General features: G+C 38.7%; 1 protein-coding gene and 1 pseudogene across 1 annotated transcript; one reads left to right on the forward strand and one right to left on the reverse strand.

Annotated features, from left to right (window-relative positions):
- Positions 1–264: 264 nt before the first annotated feature.
- LOC129945839 (20-hydroxyecdysone protein) lies at positions 265–2,619 on the reverse strand. The gene has a single exon (XM_056055772.1). The coding sequence runs from the start codon at positions 2,462–2,464 to the stop codon at positions 677–679; it is 1,788 nt and encodes a 595-aa protein (XP_055911747.1). The 5' UTR covers positions 2,465–2,619; the 3' UTR covers positions 265–676.
- An 8,710-nt stretch (positions 2,620–11,329) lies between these two features.
- On the forward strand, positions 11,330–11,833 carry LOC129946693 (nucleoside diphosphate kinase-like; annotated as a pseudogene).
- The last annotated feature ends 586 nt before the right edge of the window (positions 11,834–12,419 follow it).

The raw sequence follows: 12,419 nt of genomic DNA on the forward strand, positions 1-12,419 counted from the left end.
CTTTAGTGTAAACCTAGCTTAAGCTTAACTATATTTATTGCAACTATTCAGTTAAGACTCATTTGCACCATTTTCAAATTTAAACGAAGCTTAAATCATAAATATTTATAATGTAATAATCTTTTAAAAATTTGCAGATAACGTCTGATCAAAAAGTTTTTTATTTCAATCAAAACCTCATTCAAAATCTCGTTAAGAAAAACCGATATTTCAATTGGGAAAAATGTTGTCAATTGAATGAATATAAGAAAAAACTCTAAAATAATTTTTATACCTTTTTTTATTTATTTATTCGTTATATTTAAATCATTTTATTACAATCGCAGCAATGTCACAAAAACAGACAAAGTTTTATAGAACTTAATATTACTCATATAATAATATTATGTATAAGTGATTAGATCCGAATTTGTTTTCTATTATTTGTTTACTGTTTTTTGTATTCCGTTTTTGTTTGTTGTTTTTTTGATAATAATTTAGTTACACAAAAAAATAATAAATACATAAATTAAAAAAAATAATAATATTAGATAAAATATAAAAAAATAGAAAATTCCTAAACTCAAAATTTTTGTTGAAATAAAAATTAAAAGAATGGCTTTTCCGCTGAATACGCTCAGCACAATCAGTCAAAGTGTGCCACTTTTTGTGAAGTTAAATTCTAAAAACTTATGTCCTATTCGTGATGGATATCATCGTCATTGACGACAATTTCATCGGGCTTGGCCGATTCTAGACTATCGTCAGCTGCTTCGACACTGTCACGTGCGGACTCAGGACTGACTTCTTCGGCGGCAGGGGCGACTGCTTCCGCTGATGCGGGGGCAATTTCGTCTTTGACTGGTTCTGCGGCAGGAGTTGACGAGGATGGGCTTGCGCCAGGAGCACGGTTACCTCCGAAGAGATTGAGGATTCCCTGGAGTGGGCCACCTTGTTGTGTTGGTGCTGGGGCGGCTTGTTGCTGACCCTGGGCACCATTTCCTAGAAAAGAAGTAACGATGGATTGGAAAGGACCCTGTGGGCGGGGTGTGGCAGCTGCGGGGGCTGCAGCATCACTCGAGACGGCTGCTTGCTGTGGCTGTTGACCAGAAAAAGTGGTCTGCAGAGACTGCAACTGCTGTTGGAAGCCCTGTTGGATGCTGTTGGTGATCTGAGATGTTGTGTTCTGCAAGGCCTGGATGAAGGTTGCAGCCGTGGCGACTGGGGTGTTCTGTTCAGGGGCAGCTTGGTTATTAGCTCCGTTGAAGTTGGTAAGGAGTTGACCTAGAGGGGTGTTCTGGACGAGTTGTTGGATGAATCCAGGTTGGGCGGGACGAGCAGTTGTTGGACCGGGGTCAGCACTGTCTGCCTGTCTTCCACTAATTGGGGCCTCTAAGTCTTGTGCTTGCTGTTTGATTTCATTAGCTTGGCTTTTTTCCTTGAGAACTTCTTTGATATCTTCCTTGATTGCCTCTTGGATTGCTTCCTTAAGGATTTCCTTCTTGTCTTCTTTGATTTGCTCTTTCTTTTCTTCTTCTTTCTTCTCAATAATTTCCTCTTTGAGTAATTCGTCTAATTTTGATGCTTCAATAGGGAGTGTTTCCTCTTTGAGTGTCTTAAGTTGGGGCTGGACTTCGGCAGGAGATTGTTGTTCTTCTACCGATTTCAAATCAGATTGTTTTTCAATTGCAGCTGGGAGAGCAACTTCTTGGGCAGCTGAAGCTTCTGGAATGATATCCTTAGCTGGTTCTTCTGATTTGATAGCTTTCAGTTCGGGGAGTTCAGCAGCAAGTGGTTTGTCTTGTTCTGGTTTCTTTTCTTCGATGATAGCCAAAACTAGGGGTTCTTTTTGAAGGGATTCTGGCAGAGCTTCGGGAAGTGCTGCTGGAAGGCTTTCTGCGGAAGCGGGTAACTGTTCAAGTTTCTTTTCGATACTTTCTGTAAGAGTTTCTTCATTCTTTTGGGGCAAAGGTGCTTCTTCGACAAGTAAAATGGCAGGTGCAGCTGGTGCTTCAGGTTCAATGTTACGCAATTGTTGCTGTTGCTGCTGGCCTTGCCCTTGCTCGGCAACAGCAACCACAGCTTCAGCGATGGGCTGTTGAAGTTCCTGCTCCTGAGCAACCACTGCTTGTTCGATGGCACGCACAGCTTCAAGATTCTCTTCGAGCTTCTCTAGCTTCTCGGGAATAATTTCGTTGGTAATCACTGCCGCTGGCTCAGATTCAGCGATGGTAAGTTGGGGTTCCACGCTGCGGAGATTCTCAACTGGTTTCACGACTAGAACTGGCTCGATAACCTCGACAACTTGAACGGGGATTTGGTTCTTTCGCAGCTCGGAGACATAGTTCTCGGCTGGCAAGGACTGAGCATCGCTTTGGCCGCCAACAGGAAGCTCAAGTTCACGATAACGCCGATAGATAGCTCCTGAATTGACTGAATTTGTCGCCACCAAAAGGGCAAACACCAAAGCTAATAATCCACGCATTTTGCAACTATTTTTTCTGTTTCAATTTTATCGAAAATATAAGATTAATCCACACAAAACAAGCACAGGCACAAGCACACCTCACTCTTTAGACCAAATGTAAACTTTGAAATTTCAAATTCCCACCTTCAGCTCACGGCCGAAACTGATCGAACTTGTAATGGATGAGGCGCATTTATACCTTAGTTTATGGCTCGAACAGAAGAAGACAGTGGCAACGATGACGGTGACGATGATGAAGAAGAGAAAGAAGAGTGTATGTCTATCGCACGCGCTTGCGCACACATGCATCGGCCAACCAAGTGGCAGAGCGTCAACAGCAACGTGCAGCCCCAGATTTGCGCTTATGCCAATGACCCGTTATTTACAGTGTGTATGTGAGCCACCAAGCTCTACTCGCAGCACAGTCCGCACATCAGTACAGCTTGGCGGCATCAAAATAGCAGCGGAAGAAGTAGAAGTGGTAACATGGACAGCAACGGCTGGCGGCGGCGGTATTGGCAGCAGTACAAGAAGTAGATGGAAGAAGACCAACTAACGAACTTCTGTCGCCGCGGAGCGGCGCGTCGCCTCGCATCGGTCGTGTCAGACGCCAGAGCAGAGCGTACACGCCTCACCAAAGTGCAGGCTAAGATCAATTTTTTTTTCTTGTAACGTTTTTAAAATCTGGACACATAGCCAACCACAGAGTATGGAACGAAGAGCTCTGCACAGAACTCTTGGTTCTTGGATGGCGAATCAATTGCACGCAGGTTCTTACATTTTTTGTTGTTGTTGTATTTTGGTTTGGTAATAAGTTTTGATAATGGCCAAGACATTGGACAGCAGAAGACCACAAGACGAAGACATGTGGCGGACAGTAGACAGACAAGCAGTCAGTTACAAAAGGGGTGGGTTGGGCAGACAGCAGCGGTAGCACAAGCACAAGCACAATCACAATCACAAGCTCTAGCATCAGAACGGATGGGTACCTATTTTTGTTGTTGTACTTTTTATTTCTAGAAGGTAATCTTCGGCAATCGAGAACGATGATTCTTCTAACCAAATGTCTGTGTCAATTGATTGTGCATTAAAATTTAAGCGAACAAAACCGTCCAATGCTGCACTGGCGTGTCTGATGCATAAATGATGCAGCGGAAACAGGGAAGGGAAGGAGAATGGAATGCAGCAAGGCTCTGTAAGTTGTGGTTTTTGCTTATTATACGATCGAACCGCCCCAGGGGGGTTTTGATTTTGTACTTGATGGGTTGTGTATGTGCATCTTGTTTTTGCGGTGGATAGTTTCGTTCTAATGTAATTTTGATCATGCAATGAAGCACATTCGATTAAAAACGTTTCGAGCATACAAAAAAATGTGCTCTTTAAAATTAAAGGCTGAGGGCTTATTTTCCGTGGTTAGTTTTTAAAGAGTAGCTTAGTCTTCATGTTGTTCGAATCTATTAATACATTTGTCAAACATTTTACAGGAAATAAAAATTAAAAAATTCTCATAGACACATTTTAGAACTTAAACTTCTAGAAAAAATAAATCAAAGTAGTGTAAGGGCAAGAATCATGGATCCACTATAAATTCAAGGACTTCTTAACTTCTTTTTGTTATAACCATCCTAAGAAATAGGCGATAAAAAAATAAAAACAATAACTCTGAGGTTTTTTTTGGTGCTTAAAAACCTTTTGTTGGCAATTCAGGTTTTTAAAGACATCTTTAAAAGTAAACCTCTAAATAGGAGTTGTGTTGTGGCTTCACAGTTGTGGTGTGATCTTACAGTTGTGTTGTGGGTTAACAGTTGTGTTGTGGCTTAACATTATCGTAAACCTAAGAGTTATCATGAGTCCATGCCCTAAGAAAAGTTATTGTAAACTAAACACAACTGATATTCGTTACAAGATTTAGGACAAACTCGTAAAATTTCTTGATTAATAGAATAAGAATATGTAAGTATTGGCATGGGCTTTGTGGATTCTGAATTATCATACACACAACCTCAAGAACGAATCAGTTTTACATTTTAGTGTCTGAAAATACTTAATGAATACAAATTAATAAAATTCTTGAATTTGACGAAATTTGTATTGAAAAGTGGAGCTCCTTACTGTCAACTGTCAAGGTCTTTTATTCTTTACGATGACGATCACTTCATTGCCCAGAAAATGGTGGTTAATTCAAATCTTCTTTCAAACAACTATCGCTGTTAAAATCATTTTATTTTTCATTTTTTGTTGCTATAACTTTACTACTTAAAAAAAAAAATGGCAAATTTAGATCCATAATTTTTGGCATTCCTTTTGCTATAAAATGTTCACTCAAAATAAACTGACACAACCCAGGAGCTTCAAATCGATACCCACCATCTCTTTATCGATTTTGAAGCCGCGTATAACAGCAGCTCTACAGAGCAATGTCTAGTTTTGGCATCCCTGTCAAACTTATCCGTTTGTGCAGAATGACGATGGAGAATGCACGCTGCTCTATCAAGGTCGGAAAAGATCTCACCAATGCATTTGATGTCAAAAAATAATTTTAAGTGAACGCAGCCATTCGTTGTCAAACGTCAGTCGAGAAAGAGAACAATAAGAAAGCAGGCTGTCAGTTTTAATCGTGGAATAAATTATAACTAAATGGTAATTACCTTTCTACACCAAATAACAAAGTAACCTCAAATATTTTCGTATTAACAAAGTCAGATCACATTTAAGATGGCTGCCCTATAATCAAAAAAGGGCGCGCTTATTAGAAATCGTTATTGCATGAACGGTGACTTCGGGAATTTTCCTGGATATGATTTGACGTATTTTACTGGTAGAAGATTTTGTATGTATTGTTTTCATTATTGCTTATTTAATATAGGTATATATAAAATACCCAGACGTTCCCGAATTGATGGTTTATGTAAGACCACTAAGCAATATTTCTAAAAATGTATAGAAGTCTGTGCGCTACCCTGTTAAAGTTTATTAATATACAAATTTTGCAACATTATAAACTAAAAGTCATCATTATAGCTTGAAATTTTGATTTTGAGCCCATAACATTTTTCTAGTTGTATGCCAAAATGTGCTGCTACAAAATGTATAATCCTGAAACAACTTTTTAAAAATTCTTGCATCTTTAATAGAACAAGTTGAGTTAAAAGAAACAAGTTAAAATTAAAAAAAAATAAGATTACAAAAAAATAGAAGCTGTGGGTGTGACCATTTCTAATCAGTTTTTTGTTGTTCTTGTATGTTTTCGTGTTTTGTTAAAAAAAATTTTCAACCAACAATATTTTGTATATTATAAAATAGTTGTTGACTTCAAAATCTATGTTCGCTAACGAGATTTTTAGTCAAATACCAAATTTTACCAATTTTAGTAGCATTTCTTGAAAGTTTTTATTTCTTAAAAAAACAAACACAGATAGGATTTTTCTAAGAAAATTTAGCACAGCATTATTTGAAGTCAATGTCTTCATTTATTCACAAAGTATCAGGATTTTTATTTTTTATGAAAAAATTGACTGTTGGATATTTATACAAATTTTACTGAATGTTGAAACAATAATTTCTATAAAATAAAATTAGTTTAAATCCAATATTTTTAATTTTTGAAAAGATATTTCAGTCGAAAATCAATTTGTATGTATTTTTAGTAAGGTTAGGTTAGGTTGGGCTGTACTGTACCGTTCCTGGCGAGGTCATCTATCTTACAGTTACCTGGAATGTCTCTATGGCCCGACACCCAACAAAGGTGAATATTAAACTGTTGCGCCATCTCCATTAGAGACAGTTATTTATTTGTAGAGACAGAGTCCAGAGATTTGATAGCGGCCTGACTATCTGAGAAAATACGGATATCAGATGTTGATATCACGTTTTCTTTAAGACAGGACAAGACTTCCTCTATCGCCAAAAGTTCCACCTGGAACACGCTACCATGATTGGGAAGGGGGAATGAGAGACTTAATTTCAGTCGTTCAGAGTATACACCTCCATCAACTCTCTCTTTTGTTTTTGACCCATCTGGGTAAAAATGGATTGACTCATCCTCCAAGAATGTCCTATTATTCCAAAAAGATCTGGGATGTATAGAAATCTGGAAATTTTGTGTCGAATTGCAGTTGGGGGATGGTGTAGGCTGTGTGCTTTGCAATTGATTCTAAACACCTAAGAATTACGGAGTGGCCAATTTTGTTGTTAGTCCATTGCGACGAAGCTTTGAGGCGAATAGCAGAGAGGTAGAGAGAGTTGGAGAAGTGTTAGGTAGAGCAAGGTGTCCATTGCGGCAGATAGGGTCGTGCGAAGCGATCCGCTTATACATAGGCAAGTTGAACTTTATTTAGCTTATCCCTTTTTATACCTTTCTCTACAGTAGGTTTTTTGACTCTTTCCTGTACGTTGCGTTTCCAATTTAGTTTTTTTTTTATCTAAGACAAGATCCATGTATTAACCCTCGTCTGAGAATTTTAATTGGATTCCTTTAATATAGGGAGGGTTGACAAATAAATATTGTATCTCCTCGAAATTTAGACTAAATCGGTTTTGTGTGTACCACACCGATCAGCCCAAAGTATTAGTCTGTCCAAAGCATTTTGCATTCTTTTAGGATGTTAAGATGCTTTTCTGAAACTGGAATATCAACGTCGTCCGCATAGGCTATCACTCTGAAACTCTCCGCATCCAGACCAGTTAGGATTTCATTCACCACCAGGTTCCAGAGGAGAGGGGATAGAACACCACTTTGCGGTGTCCCTCTACTACCGAATCGTCTGCCTGAAGAGTTATCTAGTTTTGAGTTAATTATTTTGCTAGTCAACATTAAATGAATTAACTCCCGAAGCGAACTCTCTACATTTAGAGATGTTAATGCAGATGTGTCCACGTCCTTCGATGTCAAGGAAAGCAACCATAGTGAAATCTTTATGATGGACGGAATATTTGACGGTGCGTACTAAAGTGTGTAATGGTGTTTCCACCGATTCAACTTTACATTAGGCATGTTGAGACGAAGACAGAAGTCTTGTATATTGATACTTGCCCTTAAATGGATATCAATCAATCTTTTCAAGGTCTTGAGAAGGGATGATGATAGACTTATAGGTCGTAGATCTTTAGGATTGAATTGCGAGCATTTACCTGTTTTGGGTATAAAAACAACTTTAACTTCTCTCAATGCCGAGGGAACATGGACCAGGTAAAGACAGCTGGTAAAAATTGCCTCAAGGATTGGTGCAATTATGTGAGAAGCCTTTTGTAACTCGGCTGGTATTATGCCATATGGTCCTGCAGATTTAAATGGTTTGAAGCTGTTGAGAGCCCATTGTAGATTATCCCTCGTGATCAGATCTTGTGAATATGTTGTATTTGAACTTGAACAACATATATAATTGTTGCAAGTTTGAGTAAGAGAACTACCAGGAAAGTGAGTGTCCAATAGTAAGTTCAGCGATTCATTACTTGAATTTGTCCAGGAGCCATCTGCATTTTTCAAGCAGCTCGGCATAGCTAGACTAGTTGAAAAAAAATTCCGTAACCTAGAGGCTTCAGAAGTTCCTTCTATCGTGCCACAGAAGGATCGCCAAGAAGATCGCTTGGATTTCCTAAGTGCCTTCTTGTAGATTCCTAGGGATTCTTTGTAAGAGTCCCAGTGAGAGGCTAGTCTTGCGGCTTTGGCCCGGTTGACAAGTTTCCTGCATTCTTTCCTGAGTGATTCAAGCTCTGAGGCCCACCATTGTGGTTTCCTATTGTATCTTATGTGTATAAGTGGACAAGCGATTTCTAGCGATCTGTTCATAGCTGAGGTAAGGTAATTGACTTTGTTGTCAAGTTCATTAGCGTTACATGAAGGACTATAGATAGTCCAGGTTCTAGTAAGCTCTGTAATGAGTTCCTGTATGAAGCCCAGTCAGTTTTCCGATAGTTTCGAAAAGTCAATGGACTCGGGTTATCATCCACATTTATATTGAACTGGATATATCTATGATCAGAGAACGAGTGTTCTTTGGATACTTTCCAGTCCAAGATCATATGGGGTATAGTATCTGAGACAAGAGTTATGTCTAAGACTTCTTGTCGAGTTTCAGTTATGGAGGTTGGTTCAATTCCAACATTACTTACTAAGAGGTTACTTTTAGTAATGCGACTTTTTTGTGAGATATTTTGATTTTTTTAAATTGCTAAGGTAATAAAACCACCCATACAATTTTTTTGAGTATCCCTTCTCCATCTTTCTATTTTATTATCTGTAGAACAAAATTTATTTGAAGTCAATATCTCCACTAGTTCTTGAGATATGCGGCCGACTAAAAAAGCTTCCTGAACGTAAAAACATACGAACGAATGTACAACACAGATATCTCTCTAAAAAACTTTCATTAAGATTCTAGGGACCATAAACAGTCGAAAAATGTCAACATTTTCAATTTCGCAAATCGGACCGATTACAATAACTTCTTATGGAAAGTTAAAAACATTTATTTTGTAGATAAAATATACACAACTTTGTTTTGGAAGCTAAAGTTAAAAATTAATATAAAATTGTAAAATGCTAAAAATTGATCCTTTAGTTTTAAAGTTGTCTTTTTTAGGGTTTCGAAGCCGTTACTACACAAATAGTTAAATTCTTGCATTTATTTTTGTAAATGTTATTGAAGAGTACAATTTGTCAACTAATTATAATGTAGTTTTTATTTTAAGAATGTACTCTTATACAAAAGTCAAATCCTGCCTTGTTCTTTGTTTTTGTAATAATTTTTATTTTTATATCAAAACAAAATATATCAACATAAAAACAAGACCAACTTTTAAGATCATTGACCTTATCTCAGCGCATTTTAACTTAACTCTCATTTAACACTGAATGAGTTTTCAAAGAGTGGACATCACCATCATCGTACCACCTCACTTCACTGTGCAGCATCGCATCGCACCGCACCATACCGCAAAGAATAAATTTCCAAATCATATAAACCATCAAGTTCAACTTAAATCACTGTCCCAATAACATGAATGCACACTTCATTATACAAAATGTGCTTCCATACCACAACAGAAATAAAATCTTTTAGTTTGGTTCTTTCGCTATACATATATTTTTATAGCAAAAGAAATATCTTCGATAAGAAATCCACGATGGACTTTTGGTCAGCCATCTCTTGCTGCACGTCCTCATCATCATCATCAACCGCACTTATATGTATGTATGTATATTTATATCCTCAAACCTGAAGACCAAGTGCATTGCCAATGATTAAATCTTATTTATTACAATTCAGCGTATGTGCGCAAAAATTTACTTTTATTGCCATCTCTCGGTAACCAGAATCCTTCTAGTAGTTGCCATCATCGTTTCTTACCATCTCACATATACCATCTGCAACAACATAAGAGACCAATGAAGCAAAATAACAAACAAACAAAAAAACAACACTAAGCAAAATCAAAGACGCTTGGGACCTGAGGAAGAGGACATATCGAAGAAGTTACTGACCAAGAATCCATACGAACTCTTTGATGCGTTGCGCGCATTAAACCACGAAAAAAAAGAAAAACCATCACCAGCCAAAAGGGGGTGCTGGGTAGGCGCAGAGGGTTAGTTGGACTTGGTCTTCTTTGGCTTGGTCCTACCTTAGAAAGATATGCCTAAGAGATAAACATCTTGCATTTATTCAATCACTATATACATATACACGTATGGATAAAACTTATACAAAAGAACGAGTTTCTTAATGCGGTGCTTGTGTTTTTATCAGCATGAAGTTAAACATAGTCGAGTCAGATGGATTTTTCTTTTTCGTATAAGTAGAGTTATTACTTTGATCAGGGCTGCACTTACAACCTATTTCTATAGGAGAAAATTTATGCCCAAAGGTTTGATTTTTAGAATATATGATTATGGATTTGAATTCAAGTCTAGGTGTTCTATCTGACGGATAGATACAGTGCGTATTTAATCTTTTACAACTGACAGTTAAGTCTTGAGACACAAGATTAAAGTTATTTCTAATGATGCAGGTTTTTATTCTGAAATAAGCTAACAAGTTTTGTCTTCTTTTAAAGAACGATAATTGTATTGACTTTGAAAAGGCAATTAGTACTCTTACTTATTTACTTAGTTCCTCAGACCTGTTAAGTCCTTTGGAAAGCCCTTAAGGGGCATACGGACTCTACTACATCTCCGCTCCATCGTATGCGGTTTCTGGAGATGTGTTTCAGCTCCCTCCAACTCTTGCCTAGTGACGCTGATTACGCCTCGACTGTCCTGCGCCATGTACTTCTCGGTCCTCCAGCTCTTCTTTCTTCTTGTAAGACCGGATACTACTGCATTATTTGGCCTGCAATGAGTTGTTACCTCATTTGATATACGGTTGGCCAGAAAATCCTAAGGTTGTGATGTTACGAAGACCTCATTCACTAAGGTTTGCAGCTTTCTTGTAATGGCTGAAGAAACCTTCCAGGTGCTGCATCCATAAAGAAGCACAGATTCGACATTTGTGCAAAACAGTCGTAGATTTGTTCTAAGTTGATATAATTATTCCTCCAAATTTTCGACAACATATTGAACGCCGCTTTTGCTTTGCCGATGCAGGAGATAACGTCTTGTACGGTTCCGACTTCGATGACGACTTCTGCTTCTCTCTCCACACTCGTTGTCATGTGATGGAGATCCATGATCCTATGAGAGAGTAAACAAACATCGTCCGTGTATTCCAAGTGGTTTAAATAGGATGTCAAAGTCCTTTGAATCTCTCAGCTACCTGACAAAGCTGCACGCAGTACATCTCTTACAGAATACAGCCCTGTCTGAATTTTCTCCGGATTTCAAAATCCTTTCACAACCTACCATCGTGCAGAACGTGAAACGCATTCTTCTCGTTGTTCTCGACAGCAATGGCAGCAAACAAGGAACGTACCTTTATCATGGTCAAGCCCAATGCGGTCTTGTCGTGGACTTGTCGGCAAGATCATCGAGCATTTCGAACAGAAGGGCTTTAAGTTGGTCGCCATGAAATTCATGTGGACTTCCAAGGACTTGTTGGAGAAGCACTACTCTGACATGTCTGCTCGTCCATTCTTCCCCGGTTTGGTCAATTACATGAGCTCCGGCCCAGTAGTTCCAAGTGTGGGAAGGCTAGAACGTCGTCAAAACCAGTCGCCAGATGTTGGGTGCCACCAACCCTGCTGACTCTCTGCCAGGTACCATCCGTGGTGATTTCTGCATCCAAGTCGGACGTAATATCCTCCACGGTTCAGATGCTGTTGAATCGGCTAACAAGGAAATTGCTCTGTGGTTCAATGAGAAAGAATTGGTCTCATGGACTCCAGCTACCTAGAACTGGGTCTACGAATAAGAAGCTGCTCTACCTACCGGTTAGGAGAATTCGTCGTACTCTTTTTTTTAATATTCCCAAATATCTAAATCGTCAAGCATTTCCAACTTTTTAAGGCAAAAATGAGAAAACTTGGATCCATCATAAGTTGCTTTAATAATAGCAATTCGTTTTTCTGGGCTGGCTCTCCTTCGCAAAGCTAACCAGATATACTCCCTGTTAACGATACCAAAGGCCTTCTCGAAGTCGATGAACAGCAGGTGTAGTGGTGATCGATATTCAACGCACTGTTCAATAATGATCCGCAGGGAGTTGATATGATCAATGCAGGAGGATCCATAGAGCAATCCTGCCTGTTTGACGTAGACTTAGCCAGAAGGGTAAAACTCCAACGACTAAAATGGCTGGGTCACGTAGAGCGCATTGAAACCAATGCTCCGTCCCGGAAATTCTTCGAATCCACGCCCACAGGACTGTAGCGCAACCTTAAGTAAGTAAAAAAGTTTCGCATTTTGTAAGCTTTCCTTTTTATGGAGCTTGACGATCATTCCCCTTTTCCACTTATCGACGAAGCTTTCGTTGGTCCAGGCTTCTTTTATGAGCGGATGAAGCAGTTCGCTTGATGACGTTGGCGCTGCTTGTAAAAGCTC

Source organism: Eupeodes corollae, chromosome 2 (assembly GCF_945859685.1).
Source record: "Eupeodes corollae chromosome 2, idEupCoro1.1, whole genome shotgun sequence".
In the NCBI taxonomy this organism is placed as follows: Eukaryota; Metazoa; Arthropoda; class Insecta; order Diptera; family Syrphidae; genus Eupeodes; species Eupeodes corollae.

Bases quoted from the DNA above. Each gene is read 5' to 3' on its own strand.
- LOC129945839 (XM_056055772.1), bottom strand. From the start codon at position 2,464: ATGCGTGGATTATTAGCTTTGGTGTTTGCCCTTTTGGTGGCGACAAAT.